Genomic DNA, 22,056 nt, shown 5'->3' with positions numbered 1-22,056 from the left:
GCTAATCAAGCAGGTGCTTATTTTCCATGCATAAAAAGTAGTGGAGTGGTACAATCCAGGGCCAGTACAGAGACCTGCAGCCCTGTCTTTCTCTTTCATTCTTGACTTGTTCTGCTCATCCTCTTGGACGTAAGATAAGTGTTCTACTTCCAGACATTATTACCAACTTCCAGGATGGAAGAAGGAGAAGAACAAAGGCAAAAGGCAGCTGTGGGGCTGGGTCTGCCCCTGCCCTGTCATAGGTGGTGTTGACACTATGACCTTGTGACGTCTGCACACATCTCATTCACCAAAACAGTGTCATGTAGCAACCTCTCTCTGCTGGGGAAGTGGAGAACTAAAGTTTTTGTTTTGCTTTGGCCAGGTCTAATGTCAAAAATCAGAATTCTGTCAGTAAGACTGAAGACTAGTGTGAATATTGGGTTTGTAACTAGCAGTGTCTACCTTGGATCAACATCATTATTGTCATTTTACAGCAACAAAAAAAGCGGATGTCAAAGAGGTTAAGTAATGGGATTGCAGCTCAATGACTTGGGATTTGAGTTCAAGCCGAATGGCTCCAAATTCAGGGCTTTTTGATGAGGATTTATTTAAAGAATAGTTAAAACTTCAGAAAAGTTTTGACATATCCTATATATAAAGAGGTAAATTGGATTATTCAGAAAGCAAATTTTTAAAAAATTTGTTAAAGGTTCCAAAGACCAGAAGTGGGAGTAAGAATGAGAAAGGGGGGAAGGATGAGATTTTCTGTGGGAATAACACAATGCCATGCCTCAAAAAAAGCAACAACAACAACTCTGTGTAAAAGCAGCCTTAAGGATTATGGCACTTTTCAGGCTAGCGTTCCACTGCTGGGTAAAAATGTATTGCCTTGAGAATTAGGACAGTTATTAACCAAGCTAACCTGAAAAATCTTCTCCAGTTGCCATACGGTGTTTTCCAGAATGATTCACTTGACTTTCATTTCCCTAAGCCTGGATTTTGTTTATTTGTTTTCATTGAGGAAAGAACATGGTTCAATCTGCCCTGAAAGGCAGGACCACTGTGCACAGTGACAGGAAAGGGGCTATTGGGTGTTTCTTGCAAGATCCCAAGGATTCTGAGGTTTGAAGAAATGCAGAAGACATTAGAAATGGGTAGCCAAGATCCCCAGCTTCGAAGGCAGGGTGCGGTCCTGTCTGAGAGTGTACTGGCAAAGGCAGAAATCTACAAGAATGTATATATAACTCCATCTGACAGATCTGCAACAACCCCTAACGAGTTTCTGGCACTTTGCAGCTTGTGAGTTTTCCCCTAAGGGGATGAGTGGTGTCCTTACTTTGCTGCGTCCTCACCATGAAGCCTCAGGAGTCCCTTCCCTTAACTTTCACTCCTTATACACGGCTGGCTCTTGGCACCAGACAAGGTACCAATCTGGCAGAAAGTGATGGCTGGACAAATGTAGCCCAATCCCTGGTTCTAACTACTGAGCATGGCTAATTCATCCCCAAAGAGTCATTTGGGAGTCACAAAGAGCAAATTAATTACACTCCGATGAGTTTAAGCAGCAGCAATAAGAAGAAGGAGAGGTAAATAACACAGAGATTGAACCTGAAAAGGACTAGGGGTGGGAAAACTGTGTAGAACATACATAGGGTAAAGAATCTGCGCACAGATTAAATTTGATTGAAAGCTGGGAAAAACAACAAGTTGGTTCCTGTTAGAAGATCACAGAATGTCCTGGCCCCCTTGCTGTTAATGCAATTACAAGGTATGCTTGTACAATCACTGAAATAATAAAACATTGAAAGGGTGTGGTTTGTGGAACTTTGAGCAGGTTAGGTTCCCTTTGAGGATGTGGGGCCCGGGAATTTAATCTTGTCAGGGGCTCAAGGAGCTGCCCAGAGCGCTGCCAGCGAAGATGGGAGGAGGTGCTATTCTAGGGATCTCAAAGTGTACAGTTTTTAATGACCCTTCATGCTCCTTACAAGTAGAGAAGAGGAGGGAGAAGAATGCAGAGTACGCATGTAGTGCCAAGCAAAACTGGTACCGAGGACAGATGGAGTAGAAGCACAAGGGGAGGTCCATGGTAGGGAAGTTTCACCCACAGCATTATGCTCCTTCTCTGCAAGTGTGTTAAGTAGGCAGCAGGCTTTTACAGCATTCGAATCTAAGTACTGGCATTCAGCAAATGGTCGTTGAGAACTAAGGCCTAGCCTAAAATTCTCAAATTCTAGTATAAGCGTCATAGGAGAGGGGCGCCTGGGTGGTGCAGTTAACTGTCCGACTCTTGGTTTCGGCTCAGCTCATGATCTCAGGGTCGGGAGATCAAGGCCCAAGTCGGGCTCTGTACCCAGGGCAGAGTCTGCTTGAGATTCCCTCTCCCTCTCTCTCTGCCCCCCCAACTTGTGTGTGCACACTCTCTCTCATAAATACATACATACATACACACATAAAAGAATCATAGGAGGAACTTGTTTGAAGTGCAGACTCCCAGGTCTAGTCATTAAAAATTCTGATTCAATAACTTGGGCTTAGGGTCTAGGTACCTGCATCAGGCAGCTCCTGTGATTTGAGGTTGGTGGCTCTTAGACCTGGTTACTTTGTAAAAACTGTAACATGGTCTCTGCAAAAGTTAGCGTTCAGCAAACTAGAGATTTGACTAATAAAAATACGAACAAAATAAAGTATTCCTTTGCCACCGCTTGTCAGTTGTTTTTGATGTTTTGTTATATTCCTGAAATCATTCACCTTTGGAAATCTTTGGCCAATTTGCTGAAGAACAGTTTATTCCAGAATTACAGAGTTATCAGAAGCAACAATAGATTCTACATATTAATTCTCCAGCAATTTGCCATTAATTAAAGCAATACCCTGCCTATGCCTGCCTGAAAGAGGGAAGAATGAACAGATCAAGAGGGAGATGATAATTTCCCTTCAAAACTTCCTTTCAAGATTTGAAGATTAAGCACCCTTCTTCAGAGGAAGAAATTGCTGGAACGCCAAAGATCCATAAGATTCATTAGGGCTGTGAAGTAGCTTTACTTCACAGTAATACCTATCCTAAATATACCAATACCTATCCTAAAAATACATTTCAAGTCTCAACCTAGAACACTCACACACGCCTCCACGCACACACGCCCATACATGCCAACTATATACGTACATGTGTGCTGTGTGTTTATGTGGGAATGTATGAAAAATGGAAACATTTTAGAAAACACTACTTATCTTTACCATGTGAAATGCACCCTGATATTTTCCATGCTCTGCCCTTTCTTTTCTTCTCCTTTCTCCTGCTCTCTTCCTTAATGATAGTCATGATACCACCAATGGGTTTGCCCTGCTGTTTTGAAAAATGCTGAGGTAGGTATAAGATTCCAACTGTTTTGACTAGGAAAGAAGGGGAGAGGAATTGGAATTGGAAAAGAAGTTTGTTCACTAATTTTTCTTTCTTTCTTCCTCAGGAAGTAACTCCCTTTATTTGTCCACTGTCCATCTTGGCTAAGATAGTCTCCACATCTTGTAGAGAAGACTTTACTGGCTTAGAGGTTGATGTTTCGAAGCAAGTGAAACACTCAGCAGAATATACTGATAAACACATGAGTTTTTACTTCTTACCAGGTTGACCTTGCCTCCTCACTGTCTTGCATGAGGCATGCTCATTTCTGCTCAGTTGTCTTTATCTCCTAACCTGGAATTCTACCTACCCACTAAATTATTCTCTTTGCCTACTCTTCTTTCCTCCACAGGTCTGTGCTTATTTTCTCAGACCGTAAAGCTACTGAAGCTACAGGGAGAACCCTCCATTCCAGAGTGTTCTCCTCAGGCAGGTGCAATCCACTTCAAAGGAAAGAGGATCAATGCTGTTATTCATTTCAAAACTAATCTGTGATTTTTGTCACTTGTAAATGAACTAAGAGGCTCAAATGACCCAAGGTTCCCACAATCAACTTTCTTTATCCAACTAGCAAATTTCATTTTCATTGCAATTATTTTATTATGTGCAGTAAAAACATTCACAATTTTGTTTGCTGTTGATTGTTTAGCCTTGAAAAATATAAACTAAAGATGCCAAATTGTGAGCCGCTTTTCCTCACAGAGGGAAAAATTCACCCTAGACTACCTTTGTTGTGAAACATTTTGATCTCCATAAAGAAAAAATTTTCGACCCAGATTACAAGTGCTACCCAGCATCCTTCCCACACATATCTTATTAAAAATGTCTTCACTGGCTTTTTTTCTTTTTTAACCACCAAGCATTCTGCAAATGAACTCTTTTCCAAGACAACTCCATTATAAATATTATTTTTATGGTAAAATTATTAACCTCAAAGTTTTTATCCAATTCTCAAGCAAAGAACTGGTTTTATCCGAGTTATTCTGAGCATATTGTGATCCACTGAATGCCTGAAAGCAAGAAATCTACCAAAGACAAATCTGTCAAAAGGACCAATTTGAAAAAGATCTCCTATTGGGGCAATATGAGCATTAAAAAATAGTAATAATGGCAATAGGTTGAATCATATCAAATACATACAAATCCATCAGTTCCTAAAGATATTACAAAAATAAAATCATTGACCACTTCTAGAGTTTGCTGGGATGTCAATTCATTATTCTGAAAATTAATAAAGAAAAAAGCCATGCATTAAAATTTACTTGATCGCTTCTCAGCCTTTTGGCTAAGATCAAGTGTAAAATTAACTACTTGATGACATTTAATGCATATTTGCAGCCTCTGCATGACCAAAGTGAACTTAGCCATGTATGTGGTGTAAGACTTCAATATATTTTCCTATGATGTGAACTTTTGCCTTCTAATATGATTATGAAACTAAGCTTGCCTAATTTTGCTTTTCCTATAGTTTCTTAAGAATGAAATTATTCAGGGCGCCTGGGTGGCTCAGTTGGTTAAGCGACTGCCTTCGGCTCAGGTCATGATCCTGGAGTCCCGGGACGGAGTCCCGCATCGGGCTCCCTGCTCAGCAGGGAGTCTGCTTCTCCCTCTGACCTTCCTCCTTCTCATGCTCTCTGTCTCTCATTCTCTCTCTCTCAAGTAAATAAATAAAATCTTTAAAAAAAAAAAAGAATGAAATTATTCATTATGGTCTTTTGTATTTGACTTCTTTCATGTGGCATCTTGTTTTTGGCATTCATTCACGTAGGGATATTTTGTTCCTTTTTATTGCTGAGTATTATTCTATTGCATATGGTTACCACCGTTTGCTTACCCATTCACTAGTGCTTTTCCTGTATCTGCTGAAATGATTTGTTTTTTACTTTATTCTATTAATATAGTGAATTACATTGGTTGGTTTTTAGATGTTAAACCAACTTTGAATTCCTAGGATAAACCTCACTGGTCATGATGTCTTATCCTTTTAAATGTTGTTGGGTTTGATTTACTAAAATTTTGTTCAAGATTTTTGTGTCTATGTTTATAAAGGATATTGGTCCATAGCTCTCTTTTCTTTTGAGATCTTACACTGGTTTTGTTATCAGGGTAAAACTGATCTCATAAAATAAATTCAGAAGTGTCTCTGCAATGTCAGTTTAATGCCTTGCAGAACTTTGAGAAATATTAAATTATGTCTATTTTAAATATATTTATTTAAATATGTTTCAAATATAATCTGTTCTGACCTTGTTCATTCTTTTTCTAATTTCCATAACAAACATCCTATTCATCTTCAAGCCTAGTTTGAAGTTGGCTGAATTAGTGAGTGATTTGTAATCACAGATTTTTAGGAAACGAAAGCTAAGTAACTTTTGAGATTATTGTCATTAGATATCTAGAAAGGGAAACTGAGACCCTTAGAAATTGCCACACTCTCCCAGAACAGGGTATCTTCTCACTCTTACAGGTCTCCATCACCTAACATTCATTACAAGCCTTTACGGGGTAGGAAACGTATCAAGTGCCTGCTGTGCATATACTTATACTATATAGTTGATGTGTCCAGCCTTACTCTTTTTCCTGACTATAAAGGCCCACACTGTTCCTACTGACAGGATCCAAATAGGGAGCAGCGAAACGATGAAACTCCAGGACCGTGTGGCTTGGGGGTTACTAGTTGAACTGGGCATGCTCAGTCACCAGGCAGATTTTTTTCGGTGAAGTGGAAACTACAACAGCGCTTACCGTGTGCGCTGAGGTGGGCGTGCCCTCGTGGAATTTAGAATGTTGCCGCAGCCAATGGGGCCTCGCGGCCGGCTGCCGGGGCTCCTCATTGGAGGAGCGGAGAGGCGAGCGAGTAGAGGGCCCCTGGAGGGAGCCGCGGAGGTGCAGGTCGGAGAGGCCGGGCTACGCCGTGCCCTGTGCGTGAGCAGCTGCGGCGGCGGCATCCAGCGGCGGTGTCTGCAGTTCCATCCCGTTGCTTTACTTTTTAGCTGCACGAACGTAGTCATTATGCCGAAGAGAAAGGTAAGTCTTACCAAAAAAGATTCAAAGGCCTTCAAATTGTGCTTACAGCAGATCTTGTCATTGCGGTGGATTGCGCGGAATGCGCTTGGTAGTAACTCGGCGTTTGCGAATCTCTTTGCTTCTCCACGCTTTTCAGATGCCTGTTGCGGACATTCCTCCTTCCCTCTCTCCCTCCCTCCGTCCTCATCGGTTTCTGACTGATACTTTTCTCTCCAGCGACGCGGCTTCCCTTCTTTTTGAACTCATGCTAGCTGGAATGGTTTCCACCTCGAACAACAAGAAGCAAAAGAGCTTTCCATTCGCCCTTCCAGGAGGGGAGTTTCCTCTTTGAAACTGCCGGGTTGTGATTAGTGTGTAGGGAAAGCAGTGATGGGGGCGGAGGGGGGGGAACAAGTCCATGCATAGGGAGATCGAAAAAAAAAAAATAAGTCGGGCAGATGTTGGGGTTATTCCCAGGTGGGCCTAGCCCACGGCTGGGCGCGTCGCGTTGGCTCTGAGGCCAAGGGAAGGGAAAGCCATGTTTAAAATAGCACTCACCCCCCTGCTCGCCTCCGCTGCAGACCCGTATGTACCAACTCCCGTGTCAATCAGGGCTGGGGACGGCGCAGGCGGGGCCGGGCGGCGGGGACCTGCCGGCAGTTCGCGGCGGGAGCGGCGGAGTTAGCCACGCGCAGGACGGGACAGCGCCGGTGGCGCCCACTGTGGATTGCCGAGGAATGGGGCCACCGGGTCCACTCCGGCGACCCAAGCCCACACTCAGTCGGGAAAGGCGGGGTGCGCGTGCTCCCGCGCCCCTCGGTACCCACAAGGAACTGGGGACATTTTCGTCCCAGCTTCAGCTCCTTGAGGACTATTACGTCCCCTTCCGCGTGGGGCCGGGACACGAAGTATCTAGCACCGCGTTGCATGTTTCCCTCGGGGTCATTGTCCTGGGGAGGGAAGGGAAGGTTTTCCTTCACCCAGAGAAAACCGGTGTGTGGCGGCTGTAACCTAAGAAAATGTTTTGCACCCTCCCACTGCCTGCCAGGAGTGTAAATCAGTGTGTCTTAAATTTGAGGCAAAATTACAAATAATATCCTGCTTTATCAGTTAAAGACTATGGCCTGATTTGTGGCATTATTTTATGAAAATAGAGAAGCTTTTGCTTTCTTACCCGCCATTACTAAGAATTGGATGGGAACTTGTCTCCTACACTTTTTAAAAAACACAACAAAAGTTTGTTGTGTTTTTTTTTTTCTTAATCTTAGAGTTTATTGTGCACATACTGTGTGCTTCATACTGTGGGAAGAGTTTGACTTGTATTATTTTATTTACTCCTCGGTACATCTTGAGAGGTGTTAACGCCATTGAACTAGGGTTTGAATACCTGAGTTCCCCAACGTTTCACCAACCAATAGCTAGTACCAAAGATTTAGTGGTGGGCGTGTCAAGTCGAATTTAGGAAATGCAAAGAGATTAGGAACCTGAGAAGATGGATGGCATATTAAGAGTACTAATACTTGAGATTCATTATTTAAATTTGTTTATGAAAATATTGCTTTCCAGGCCTGTTTTACTAGAACTAGGGTATTTAAAATGATACCACCATTTTCAACATTTATCTGAGGTTTAATGACTACGTTGGGAATTCTAGTAGAGTCAAAAGAACCAATCATCAAGAGATGAGTTATGGAGTGAATTTGTGCCATCCCTTTTCCTGAGAATTATTAGCAAATTTAAATGAACAGTAACTTAGATGTGCACAAACCTATTATTAGACCCTGATGTGCTGGAGTCCTTGTTGTTATTGAAGGGCCACAGTTGGTGAAACCATTACTCTTACTTGCTCTCATTGTCCATCTCTCTTAAGGAAACAGAGGGGAAGGAAAAAACAGTACTGGCTTTTGGTTATTTTATTTCTCTGGAAGGCAGGGAGTTCCTGTGAAGAAGCTAGCCAGGCATCCTGGGACTAGGGGCAGACTTGCATACAAGCACCTGAATGTCATCCCTCAGGACATCAGCATGTTCTTCAGAGATGGAAAACCTGACCTTGATTAATAGGAAGGCTTTTCATTTATACCTGGAGCCCAAAGTTGATACCTGGACAGAAGCAGCCACAAATTTAACATAGTTACCACGCCATCCTATCTATCAGTCACACCTTAGAGCTGCCTCATGGAATCCTGGAGGCCACTGGAGCTTACTGGTAAAGCCTGCCTAGATGCAAAGAAAAGACCTGAAGACAATCTGTGCCTAGCACGTCAAGAGCTATAAAGCTGGGGCACCTGCTAAAACATTTATATACTACTCCACGTTATTTTTCTTGACTAAAGGACTGCCTGTTTTACATTAAAATAAATTTTTTAAAAGTGCCCCCGCAATACTTTTTTGCCGTCTTGGCCCCCTTTTTTCAACTTTTTCCAGAAATCAAGAAAAGTTATTTAATAAACACCTGTTTAGGCTGTTCTGCAGAGTAAGATCTGGAATCCTAGCACTGCTTTAATGTCATGGGGATACATAGTTCACTCTCATGGAGCTTATATTCAATTCATTGAAGATGATAAGAGTAGCAGGCACAAAGCACTTGAGTAACATTAAGACTATATATATATATGTGGAATATACATATATATACACAATATATATATACGTATATATATTCCAGAATATACAGTTTAGGTATAGATTCTAAACGCTGTAGGACTGATAGGAAAAGAAGGTTGAATTTGGGTGGATCTTGCAAGTGTAGGTAGGACTCAAATATATACAGAGAAAAACAGAGTCATTTTCTGTTATCAGGCATTTGAATGCCTCTTCTGATTGTATCTTAATATAAGCAGGCCTCAGTTAAACAACTTAAAGGCCATAATACCCACATTAATATAAAACGTTCTTTTATTAATCAACTCAGTTAAACAAATTAAAGGCCATAATACCCACATTAATATAAAACGTTCTTTTATTAATCATATCTTTGTTTTATCTCTATCTTTGTGTATGATAATTATATTAAACCAAATGGGTTTTTTATAACTGTAGTAGAATTTTTTTTTTTTAAAGGTTTTATTTATTTATTTGAGAGAGAGAATGAGAGACAGAGAGCATGAGAGGGAGGAGGATCAGAGGGAGAAGCAGACTCCCTGCCGAGCAGGGAGCCCGATGTGGGACTCGATCCCGGGACTCCAGGATCATGACCTGAGCCGAAGGCAGTCGCTTAACCGACTGAGCCACCCAGGCGCCCCTGTAGTAGAATTTTTTGAAGCAATATGCACTCAACAGTAAGGAGTTCTTTAGTTAACATTAGATCTCTTTCTGAGTTTGCTAAATTTGAAAAAAGTTCAGTTTCCAGTATTTATTACCTAATGGGTGATGGGCCACCCACCACTTTTTAGTAGTGAGTGGGATAGCAGGGAAAATGATAATATGCATGAATGCAGGTGGTGCTGAGATCATGAGTGACTGAGTTCTAGACTGTTCTGGTCAGACAGCCATGAATGCCTGCTGTGGTCACGTTATTATGTGATGATATGATGTTCTACAAAGAGAGATCAGCCAGTGAGGCCTAGAGTCATGGTCCTGGCATGATTAGCAACAGCAAACACATTTTCACATCTTTTTTTTTTTTTTTAATTTTTCCAGTACCTCATCACTGGAACTATTGGAAATGTCTAGTGTATCACATCAGAAATACACTAATGAGGCAATTTTTCATGAATTTGGGGTGTAAACATTAGTGTCTCTTTACACTCAAAGGCTTAAGGAAGAAAAGGCTGTCTGCCTCTTTGAAATTTGAAATTAGGTTTTATCTCTTAAAGTGGAGAGGCCTAGTAGTTCTGGGCTGGGCACAAGGGATGCTTAACTAACAATATTCAAGGTTTCTGATTAATGTTTCAAAAGAATATCACATGTCATAACACCAGAGACAGACTCTATAAATGAAAATACAGATGGATGTGACTTCATGACTTCACGACTTCAGTATGACAAAAACCCATTGTTAACAAAATCTAAAAACTTAGGAAAAACTGGGAAAAAGTATTTGTATCACATATCACTGAAAAAAGTTTGCTATTTTAAAAAGATAGAGTCTCACATGTCCTTATGGAAAAGATGTATATCCTTATAAGAAAATAGCAGACTCAAATAGATGAAGTGTTCAGTTTTGCTAGAGATCAAAGAAATGTATATTATTAAGAATAAGGAGATGTGATTTTTTAAAGCCAGTTTGGTAAAAAATATTGGAAGTATCACTGCCAATTGCTGAATGATACTGACACCCCATAGCAACAATCAAGCAGTGTGGATGGGAGTACAATTTCACTCTAAAAAAAAAAGGCCTTATTTGAGTATGATCTACTTACCATAATGTCCATTCACCTATTCAAAGTGTGCAAATCAGTAATTTTAAGTAAATTTATAGAGCTATGTAACATTACCATAATCCAGTTTTGAGCCATTTCCATCACTCTGAAAAGGTTTCTCGAGTTGTTTGCATCCAGTCTCTGCTCCCATCCCAGTTCCAGGCAACCACTAATCTCCTGACTCTATAGATTTGCCTTTTCTGGAAATTTTGCATAAAAGGAATCAAAGAGTACACAGCCTTTTGTGTCTGGTTTCTTTCAGCATAATGTTTTTGAGGTCGGTACATGCTGTAGCATGAATCAGTACTACTTTCTTTTCTGTTGCCCAATGATATTCCATCGTTTATCCTTTCACAAATGGTTGGACATTTGGATTGTTCTGGTTTTCAGTTATTATGAATAATGATGCCATGAATTTTGATCTGTAAGTCTTTCATGGGCATATTTTCATTTTTCTTGGGAAGTTTCCTAACCATAGAACTGGTGGGCGGTATGACAGTCTGTTTTTGACATTTTAAGAAACTTTCAAACTATTTTCCAAAGTGATTGTACATACCATCGGTGGATGAGGGTTCCAGTGTCTCTACATCTTTGCTCATACCTGGTATTGTCACTTCTTATGCTTATAGCCATTCTAATAAATTTAATTTACATTTCCATAATAACTAATGACGAGCATCTTTTCATGTGCTTACTAGCATAATGTATCCCTTAGGTGAAATGTCTATTCAGATATTTTGCCCATATTTTAACTAGGTTTTTAGTCTTACTGAGTTGTTAGAGTTCTGTAAATACTCCAAATACAAGTCCTTTATTAGCTGTATGGTTTGTAGATACTTTCTTCCAGTCTGTGACTTTGTAAAATAATTTGTCTTAATGATGTCTTTTGAAAAACAGAAGTTTTTTTATTTTGATAAAATCCATTTAGCGTCACGTCTAATAAATCTTTGCCTAATCCAGAGTCAAAAATATTTTCTCCTAGAAGTTTTATAGTTATAGTTCTGTGATCCACTTTGAGTTAATATTGTATCTAGTGTGAGATAGGGTTTAAATTCACTCTGTCTCATTGGTTTTTTTGTTTGTTTGGTTGTTTTTTTTGTATGTTGATAGCCAGTTTTCCCAATACCAATTGTTGAAAGACCATCCTTTTCCCACTAAATTGCTTAGGTACCTTTGTGGAAAACCAATTCCATCATAAATGTAAAGGTTTCTTTCTGGGTTCTCAGTTATGTTCCATTGTCTATAAGTCTGCCCTTATGTCAGTACCACATTATCATGATTATTATGGTTTTATAGTAAGATCTGAATTCTGGTACTATCAGTCCTTTACTTTGTTCTTCTTTTTCAAAATTCTTTTGTCTATTATGTTCTTTGCAATTCCATATAAATTTTAGAATCAGCTTATAAACTTCTACAAAAACACCTCCCATAATTTTAATAGGGATTGAATTGAATCTATAAATCAATTTAGGATGAATAACCTTCTTAACCATATTGAGTTTTCTAGTATGAATATGAAAGGGCCTAACTACATGTAGTATGCTATCCATAAATGCTTGCTGAGTTTAATTGAGTTAATATTGATATGGTACCTATGTTTGAGTAAAGGCTCCAAAATGACAGGCTTGTACATTTTATTCATTGATTCACTTATTTCATGTTAAATAAACATTTATTGAGCATCACCTTTATGCAAAGCACCATCATGTTGGGAAAATAAGTGAATTGGGTTTTTTCCCAACCCTCTTTGAGGTGAATAAGTAAATGCCCTCATTTTTAAGGATCTTTTAGTCTGATAGGGTAGGTAATAGACATATGTAAGTACTTATAATTCATGGCAAAAAATGATAATGAGCCACAAGAAAGGCTATGAGAGTTCAAAGGTTTAGCCAGACCACATGTCTGAAGAAAAAACACTGACAAGAAGTTGTTTGGTTAAAAGGGCTGGAGGTTATAGCTTTTTTTTAAATCTCAGGAGGATCAGTGCTAGTTTGTTATTAAAGGTGATCTGTCATTGGTCTTTTCTGTGAAGTCTTGCTTTCTTTGAAGTATAAGGAAGTTAAATTCAAGCCTGTTAGCAGTTGAGATTACATTGTGTGCAGTAACTGCCCTCCCTCATTAGTAAAGATTAAGTGACTTCATGGCCTTTATGCCTTTCTTTTAACCACCGTCTTGTATTTTAAAGGTGGTTGTCTGACAAGCACCGTGTTTCTAAATTAGCACACGTTATTTAATTACCTAATTTGGAATTAACTTCGTAATCGTCCTAATTTGACTTGACCATGAGATGGTTCTGATGGTTCTAATATCCCATGCCCCTAGCGCAGGTAGTAGAACTATTTGTTGAACAAGTGCACGAGTGAATCATTTTCAAGGGAAGAAAGGAGTAAGTTGAATTATTTCATATACTTGGTGAGGAGGTAGCCTGGTATGGTTCTGACGTGTACTGTTTACTAGCTGTATGATTTAGGGAACATTGCTTAACTCCTTCCTAAACTTTGAAATTCCTAATTCTCTAAGACTCAGTTTTCTTGTCTGTAAAACAGGGATACAAATATGTTCTACCTCATTGGGTTGTTGGGGGAATTAAATGAGATGGTGAATGCAAAGTACTTAGCATAACACCTGGTGTGTGTAAAACAGTCCATGGATGTTCATTATTGCAAAAATGATATTTTCAATTATTCAGAGAACTGCAGTGAAATAGGCTTATGATAAGCCCCATGCTTCCATTTTGTAGGAGGACAAATGGCACACACAGTGGATGGGGAGCAGGTAGATCTCACCCTGCATGTTTAATTAACTGCAGTTCTAGAAGTAGATGTTCAACACACAGATAACAAATGCAGTGTTTTTGAAGGAACATAAGCTTTAACCTGGTGCATTTTTACATGGTTGGTTTTTCTCAAAGAAAAAAATATATTTAAAAATATCTCCATATAACATTAAAATTCCCTTGGCAAATCAGTTATCAAGTGATCCTCTTTTCCTGTATTTTCCACCTAAAACACTGCTTTGTTTACACCAAAGTTAAATATATTCCACTTTCCTGCAGGGTACAATTTGGAAATGGTGACTGAAATAAAAACCATTTTAGCTGTCTGCTTTCACAGTACCTAGTATATTGAAATATGATGTTAGTCTCCTGAGTAATTTAAAAATCAGTGTTGAAGATAACAAACCAAATCAAAATGTTGAATTCCTTTTTCACTGGCTGCTTATTTTTTGCCCATTTCACTGTCTTCTTAGAAGAGTTCAGTCACATCAAGTATTGGTTCCTTGAGTCCTGTATTACTATATCTTGTGGACACATCCAGAAAGCAGGGCCATTTAGACGTGCCAAAGGCAAATACATATTTGATCACACATAAAGTAAATGATACACATATTCAGAAGTAGGGAAACAGGAAAAACGGTTTTAAATTTCAAAATTGGTTGCAAAATTTAATACTTTAAGGGAAACCTATCAGTAACAACATATAAATGTATTTATTACTATTAAAATTTAAATAGCTACCATTTATTGAATGCCTGGATGTACCAGACCTTAGGTATTATATGCTTTGTATTCATTAGGCATCTTATTTTAAACCAAAGTATGTGAAGCTATTAGGAACAAACATATAGGGGAACTATTATGGTGTAATTTCATATTATTTCATGTTTTTTTCTCATAACAGTTATATGAGGCTATTCTCATCTCACAGATACGATAATGACAGCCACGATAAATAACACTTAGATGGCTTCCTATAACTCAGGCACTGTCTGAGCACTTTGCATTAATGAACAAAATCCTCCCAACCACCCAGTAAGGTATATGTACTCTTCAAACTGCCATCTTAAAGAAGGCTCCAGTGATAAGAAATGGCCCAGCTGGGACTGCAGTCCTGGCAGTCTGGCTCCAGAGCCTGTGGTTTTAACTGCCAAGCCCTACGGCCTTTCTCATACACACAAGAGAATATTAGGATTTAGTAAGATGAAGGAATTCCCCGCAGGTCACGCAGCGAGGAGGTAATAGAACCAGGAATTCTAAGCCAACCTCTTTTACCCAAGAATTTTGCTCTTAACTATTATACCACAGTACTTCCCATAAATGTTTATTTCTGAGAACCTCATGTATTTTTACTTAAACTAAAATGCCCAGTGAATGAAACAAGGAAGAATCAAGAGTTTTATAAATACGCGAGTGTTCATTTGATTAAATGTTGTCTTTATTAAGACCTAGGCTGTTGCCTTTTTTTCTAGGTTCCAGTCCAACTTACCCAAGTCATCACTCTCTGTGATCATGCCCTAAGGTTGGTGTCAGGGTCCAGGCATCTGCTCCATTGGAGAGGCACATTGCCATGAAGCCTTCTGGGTATTTCAGTTAACTAATGGATCGTAGGGTCATATACAAAATACGTATATGCACAATGTCCTCACCCAAGTATTGATATCTTTGAGTATCGAGAGTCTAAGACTCAATTATTTTCTCCAGTTACCATAAACTGCTGGATTTACTATTTCCAAGATATATTGTGTTCATTAATTTGTTCTATATAGAATAAAGGGATACTCCCCTGTGATCAGAAACACATAAGTACCCTGGCATAGTATATAATATATTGAGAGGTTGTAATGTAAATATTATGTTACCATTACTTAGTCATTGGATTTAAAAAAATGAGCAGGTGCTTTTGTTTTTAGAACTCTTCAAATAAGAATAAGAATAAAAGCTTTATAATTTAGAAAATCTTTTGGACCTAGGACTGAATTTATTTCAGGTTCTGGATTACCAAGATTAATGTTTAATTACAAAAGTTATTTTTAAGAGGTATACTGTAAGGTGATTTTATTTTAAAATTATATTCTGATTATTCTGACCCCATGCAAAGATAAATACGAAGTCTACCCTGAGAGGTGTTGGGTTTCTTATTTATTTTTATTTTCTCTCTTTCTCTTTCTTTTTTTTCTTTTTGGGTATAAGCTGTGTTTTTTTTACAATACTGGACAGAATTAGTTAAATTCTACTTTGTGGGAAGTCATGAGCATTAAGCATGGTGTATGTGGGAGATAAACATACCAAAGATTTGAGGTGATCAAAATGTGAAGTTTGAAGACTCCTTCTGAAGTTCTATATGTGTTCCATAGAATACATTTTTTAAAACTATATTCTTTCTACTTCTCATTGCTTTCCTTTACCTCCTCTTAATTACAATTTTTAATTTTTTTATCCCCCTTTTTGTGGTCACATGTCAATCACATCAGACCTCACTGAATATCAGTTTTGCAAAAATGCAGGGAACATCATAACTGTGTTTACCATTTGCTAGAAATTAATTCATATCTGCGCAAATAGGAAAACAGAGTAACCATCTGGAAAGATCCCTGGTATAAAAGTTGGAAAACTTGGATCTAGTGTGGACTCCACCTCCTCTTTACCAGGGGAAAGTCACCTGACCTCTTTGAACTTTTATTCTTTGTCTGTAAAATGGGAATGTTAATTAAGGTCACCCATGTATATTCCTATGCTGTTGAGAGGACCAAATACAACAAGTAAAAGTCATTGAAAAATGTCAAGCGCTATAAAAACTAATAGAAATGATTTGGTGTTTTGTCTTTAGTTTTAATAGTAAGGTGAAAATACTTTTATCTATGTGCCCATTCAGAAACCCAGAATGGTACTTTTGTGCATCTCAACATAGAGTATTTTTAATGGGGAATTGTTTATTATTCCAAGAGGCTCACCAATGAGGGGGGATAGGAAACATTCCACTGCATATTATATGCTCTTCCACTTGATCTACATATTAAAATATTTCCCAGTCGGGAAACCTTTTGCTCTTCTAGCATCCTAGATGTGCAGCCAATTTTGAAATTCAGAAAACTAACACAAACCACTCTGAGAGGTGTAGTGCTTAAGAGAATGAACTCTGAGAGAGCCTACCTGGCTCTGAATCCTAGGTCTCCCCTTACCGGCAAGATTACCAGCTAGGTAATCTTGAGCAAATTACTTAACCTCTCTGGTCTCAATTCCTCATTTATAAAACAGACATGATGCTACTTTACCAACTTCACAGGATTGTGGTGAGGATTAAAAATTTAGATCATTGCCTTGCACGTAAGTGCAATATATACATTATTTATTATTATTATTATTATTATTATTACTTAGGATCCATTGTTTTGTCCTTTTCCAAGACCCCAGTACCTATAGGCATCCCTATAATATACACAGTGACACTTCCGTAGTGTGATTAATAAGTACATGAGCAGCTAAGTAAGTCAGGAAAATGAGATCTTCAGGCCCATCATCTTTCAGTTGTACTTGTGAAGAAACTCGGGCAGAGGGAAGTGAGATGTGAGCCAGACCGGAATTCAGGCTTCTGACTTCAGCCAGGTGCTTTCCCATCTGTACAAAACCACTCACACGAAAAACGTAACTCAGGTGGAAGAGGCAATTCAGACCAAAGAGATGTGTGAAATGTTTAACGTTTATTTCATATTAAAGATAAACTTCCATTATTGCATTATATATATTTACGCTAATAAAATTTCACCGAACATCCTAGAACATGGCTTTTTCTTTTACTTTTTGTTACCTTTTATACCTGAATACAATGTGAGATATTTTCCCTAAAGGTATCCCTCAGAAAAAAAAGGTAGTTTCTATTTATTTCAGTTCATCCAGTCTTTTACAACAGCGTTTTTAACTCAATTACTTTTATCTCTAACAACAAAATAACATTGTGGGAAGACATACTAGCCTGATGTGACCTCAGTAAATGAATTTGGGTTTATAGAAGTTGATGAAATTAATAGAAGCAAGGAAGGAGGTAGCAGAGGAATTTAACATTAGTTTGATTATTAACCCTCTTAACGTGATCTCTCAATTCTAAGTATTGGGTTTTTAAAGATTATTTTAAAAAGTTATGCAGTATTGGAGGATCCCAAACAGACCTACAGAATGAATGAAAAACAACCATGCTAATGTTAAATAATGATCCAGGTGGCTTAAATAAAAATTTAAATGTGTCTGTTTCATGTGTCATGGAATATTTGAATTTAAGAGAACTACCTGTTATTTAGAAAACCTCAAGAATTTTATGGGTAGGGGTGCCTGAGTGGCTCAGTCGTTAAGTGTCTGCCTTCAGCTCAGGTCATGATCCCAGTGTCCTGGATCGAGTCCCGCATCGGGCTCCCTGCTCCTAGGGAAGCCTGCTTCTCCCTCTCCCACTCCCACTGCTTGTGTTCCCTCTCTCGCTGTGTTTCTCTCTGTCAAATAAATAAATAAAATCTTAAAAAAAAAAGAATTTCATGGGCAGTGCCCCCATTTGGGGGGGAAATTAACACTGTGTTAATCAAATAGTTGAGTTATATATTCATTTTAGCAGAAGAGCAGCAGAGTTCGTTATATGCACATTTCTCTGGGTGGGTTATTTGGATATTTCCTCTGCTAGCCAGCTCACTCTTAGACTGCTTCTTTTCTCCAGTCTTGGGTTTGTAACAGAAAATGTAAATTAATTTTTAAAGAAATTTTAAATAATAATGAAGAGGCTTAAAAAATATTGGCGAGCAAGTTAGAGAAGAATCACCTCAAAATAATGCATTCCCCAGGTTAAAAGAAGTAATTATTGGTTTATGTGCATTGTTATATCTGCTCCCAGCTTTCCCACATTAGCATGGACAACCCAGGAGTTGAGACTGGATTTGTTCTATGGCTGCTGGAAAATGGTTACTTGAATTTCATACATACTCTAGGCTCTCAAGTAATTCACTTAACTTACAAAGCAGTATCCCTTGTCACTTAAAATCTTAGAAGAAAATCTCTGAGGGCTGACACTTACCAATAAAGAATTTTTGGATCTTTAATATAAGGCCCTGCACTTGTTGCAAGAATCCTGAGCCTTCCCCTTTCTTGTCTTGTGTGGCTTAGAACGATGGCGCAAGCCAGGTACTAGCCTTACATGTCCCAGCTGTCGGCCACACGGTCAGTGTCTTTCTCTGCACTGATAATCCACAGGCTCATGCCCTTTGAATTGTTCCCAAGCAACTCTTGAAGGGTATAAGGACTTTCCCATACTCTCTGATATCTTCCTGAGTTTGGAGGGAGAAAATCTGGTGTAACACCACCACTACCCTGGTGCCCCTCTATCTGGTGGTAACTGCTCTTTACTGGAAGACAATCAGGCAGTTTTTCCTGTTGATTCCTTATGGATCATCTGTGGAATAAAAATTCCAAGTTTCTTTTCTTGGTTTCCTGATAAGGACTGCTGGTTTGTTTAGTCTTCAGGAGAATGGTTGTGTCCCCTTAGTACATTTTTGCGTCCTCATGTGCAGGGCTCAGGCATGTCTGTGTAGGGAAAGAATGGGGATGGTACAGTTGGTCAGCTGCTGAAGGAATCCAACCTTCCCCTGTCAGCTCTCCTCCTACACTAGCCCAAGGAGTGTTCACATTCATGGGGTCTTGCTCTTGGCTTAACCATCTTGCCCACTCCAGTGCCTTCCTATGAACCCAGTTGAAGCAATTATGAATATGTCTTGAACAGAAAAGAAAGAGGCAGTATATAAACCAGATTTATAAGTCACTTAAGAAGTGCAGAAAATGCTGTGGATAAACCTAGTCATGAATTTATGTTAGGGCACAGTTAAACTAGACTTAATGGAACAAGTTTGCTTCTAGTCTTTTTTTTCCTCAACATTGCTAATATTTTTATTTGGAAAAAATTTAAATACAGAAAAATCCAGAAAATAATATAACATATTCATTTACCCACCTCTCAAATTTCACAAATTTTAATGTTATCATTTTGCTTCAGATATTTTTTAAATAAAATAAAATGTTACAGATAAAGTTGAAGTTTCCTTAGAAACATCCCCTTGTTCCCATCCCTTATCAGCCTCCCTAGAGGTAACCATTATCATGAATTTGTTGTGTATCCTTCCAGTCCATGATTTTATACTTTTATGATATGTGTGTCATATATAAATCCTTAATATTGATTTGTGCATGTTTTAAAATTTGTAAAAGTGGAATCATATACATATATTATTCTGTTTTTCTCCTTCTGTCACTTGACATTAAAATGGATGAGTATAATTTGTTTAGGTATATTGTGATTACTAATGTATTTGGACTTTTTCTAAGGACTTATTTTATGGTTTTTATTTATTATTTGTCCTTTTCTTTCCTCAATTTTTTGTTAAAATGTGCTTTATTCCACTCCTCCTGATTTGGAAGTTTATAGATTCTGTTCCTTACGTTAAAAATTTTAAGGGCTATCTTTAAATTTTATTTTATTTATTTTTTTTAAAGGTTTTATTTATTTATTTGACAGAGAGAGACACAGTGAAAGAGGGAACACAAGCAGGGGGAGTGGGAAGGGGAGAAGCAGGCTTCCCGCGGAGCAGGGAGCCCGATGCGGGGCTCCATCCCAGGACCCTGAGATCATGACCTGAGCCGAAGGCAGATGCTTAACAACTGAGCCACTCAGGCGCCCCTTTAAATTTTATTTTAACAAAGTCTAAAATGATTCTGTGTCTGTATCATCCTCAGAACAAAACCAGGACTCTAGCATGCTTTAACTTCTCATCTATTCATTCTGCTCTCATTTTTTGTGGTTATTATGGTCTAGAACTATGCTGTTCAGTATGGTAGCCACTAGCTACATGAGGCAGTTAAGCACTCTTTAAAAAAAAAATGAGCTGAATTTTTTAAATTTCAATTTTGATCAATTTAAATTGAAAAACTTGTATTAGATTAAGTTATTGAAAAAATTTAAATACGTTTGGAACAACCTGGATATGTGAAACTACTATAAACTTTATGAACTCTAAATATAGATCAGGTACTCCGGTGAAAACCTAGCATTTGAGTGGAGATGTGCTTATGTTAAGTGTAAAGTACATGCTGCATTTTGAAGATTTAGTATCAGAAAGCTTTGTAAAATACCTCAATAATTTGTAAATTGGTAACACATTGAAATGATACAATTTTAGATAGATTCAGTTAAATATTAAAATTAATTTCATCTGTTTCTTCATACTTTTTTAATGTGGCTATTAGAAAATCTGGAGTTACATGTTATATTTCTATAGGACAGCACTGGTCTAGGATTTCTATTGAAGCTTTTTTAAACACAAAAAAAATAGGTATTATCTACAAGTAATAGTTAATTAGATTTACCAGTATTTCATACTTAATTCATATATACTTTGCTTCCATCTGAATTCATTTTTATAATTGCTAAATTTGATCCATTAGTAACAGGTCCTCATTGAAAGGAAGGTTCTATTGATGGTTAACTGTCTTAAGTATCTGTATTCTGAGATATCTTTATTTTTCCTTCATTCTTAAATGATAGCTGGGTATAAGGTTCTAGGTTGATAGTTATCATCAACTACTTGAACATTACTCCATATTTCTTATATTTGTAGTTGCTGGTGAGAAGTAATTCTTTGTAGATAATCCATCTTTTAACTGATAATTTCTAAGATTTTTCTCACTTTACTATAGTTTTACTACTTCATGTTTCATTGTATTTATTTGTTTTGTTTCCAGTTTGTTCCTTGGCATAAGCTTTCAATCTGGAGACTCATGACTTCAATTTGGGAAAATTCTCAGCCACCATATCTTTGCCTTGCTACTAGTACCTCTGTTCCTGGCTTCTGAATTGTCTGTTAGGTATATGTGGAGCTTCTCAATTAACCGTGTCTGCTAACCTCTCTTGCATAGTGTTCATTACTTTATTGCTCTTTGTTGCACTCTGAGCTAATTACTCAGCAGTCTGTGATAGTTTATTATTTCTTCTGTCCCTGGTCTAGAGCTTATGTTTTGAGGGTTTTTTCTTTTTTATTTCAATGAGCCTACTTTTATTTTCAGAATCTGTAATTCAAACAAGTTCAACTACCTGTTGATTTTTGCCAAAGTTCATGCCTTCTTGGCCGATTCTCTGTCCCCATCTGGTCACCAGGTGTTCAATGATCCACCTTCCTGCTGACTTGCCCTCAGATCAGCTCTCAGTGGTACTCCAAACTTCTAGAATCCCTGCTGTGCCTTCCATCTGGCCACCATGTTTGTCTGCCACCCCCCTCCTGGCTCTCAATTCGCTACCCTTGCCACTCAGGTACTGAAGTAGCCTCATATATGTGAATGAGACCTTTTTGTTTGACTATGGTTCTCTACCCTCTTGACCATTCTGGATTCAAACTGGATTAGCACAAGCCTGCTCTGTCCTGGGAAGTGAGACGAGAACCCTTCTGCCTTGGAATTCCTCACACTCACCTCATCCTTCCCATCAGCCCGCTAGAAGGTTGAAGGACGTC

The 22,056-nt window shown here is 38.4% G+C and overlaps 1 protein-coding gene across 4 annotated transcripts in view; it reads left to right on the top strand.

Moving 5' to 3' along the window:
* Positions 1-6,151: 6,151 nt before the first annotated feature.
* The window catches only part of HMGN3 (high mobility group nucleosomal binding domain 3), a 31,445-nt gene continuing 15,540 nt past the window's right edge, over positions 6,152-22,056 (top strand). For all 4 annotated transcript variants that reach the window (XM_081828577.1, XM_081828575.1, XM_081828574.1 and 1 more), the window contains exon 1: positions 6,152-6,409. In XM_081828577.1, the coding sequence (XP_081684703.1) occupies positions 6,167-6,409 (243 nt within the window). In that variant the 5' untranslated portion in view covers positions 6,152-6,166. The remainder of the gene's footprint in view (positions 6,410-22,056) is intronic.

The sequence above is a fragment of the Leptonychotes weddellii genome, chromosome 8, assembly GCF_054177405.1.
Source record: "Leptonychotes weddellii isolate Sample4059 chromosome 8, ASM5417740v2, whole genome shotgun sequence".
Classification (NCBI taxonomy): Eukaryota; Metazoa; Chordata; class Mammalia; order Carnivora; family Phocidae; genus Leptonychotes; species Leptonychotes weddellii.
This window is presented reverse-complemented; position numbering and strand designations above follow the sequence as displayed.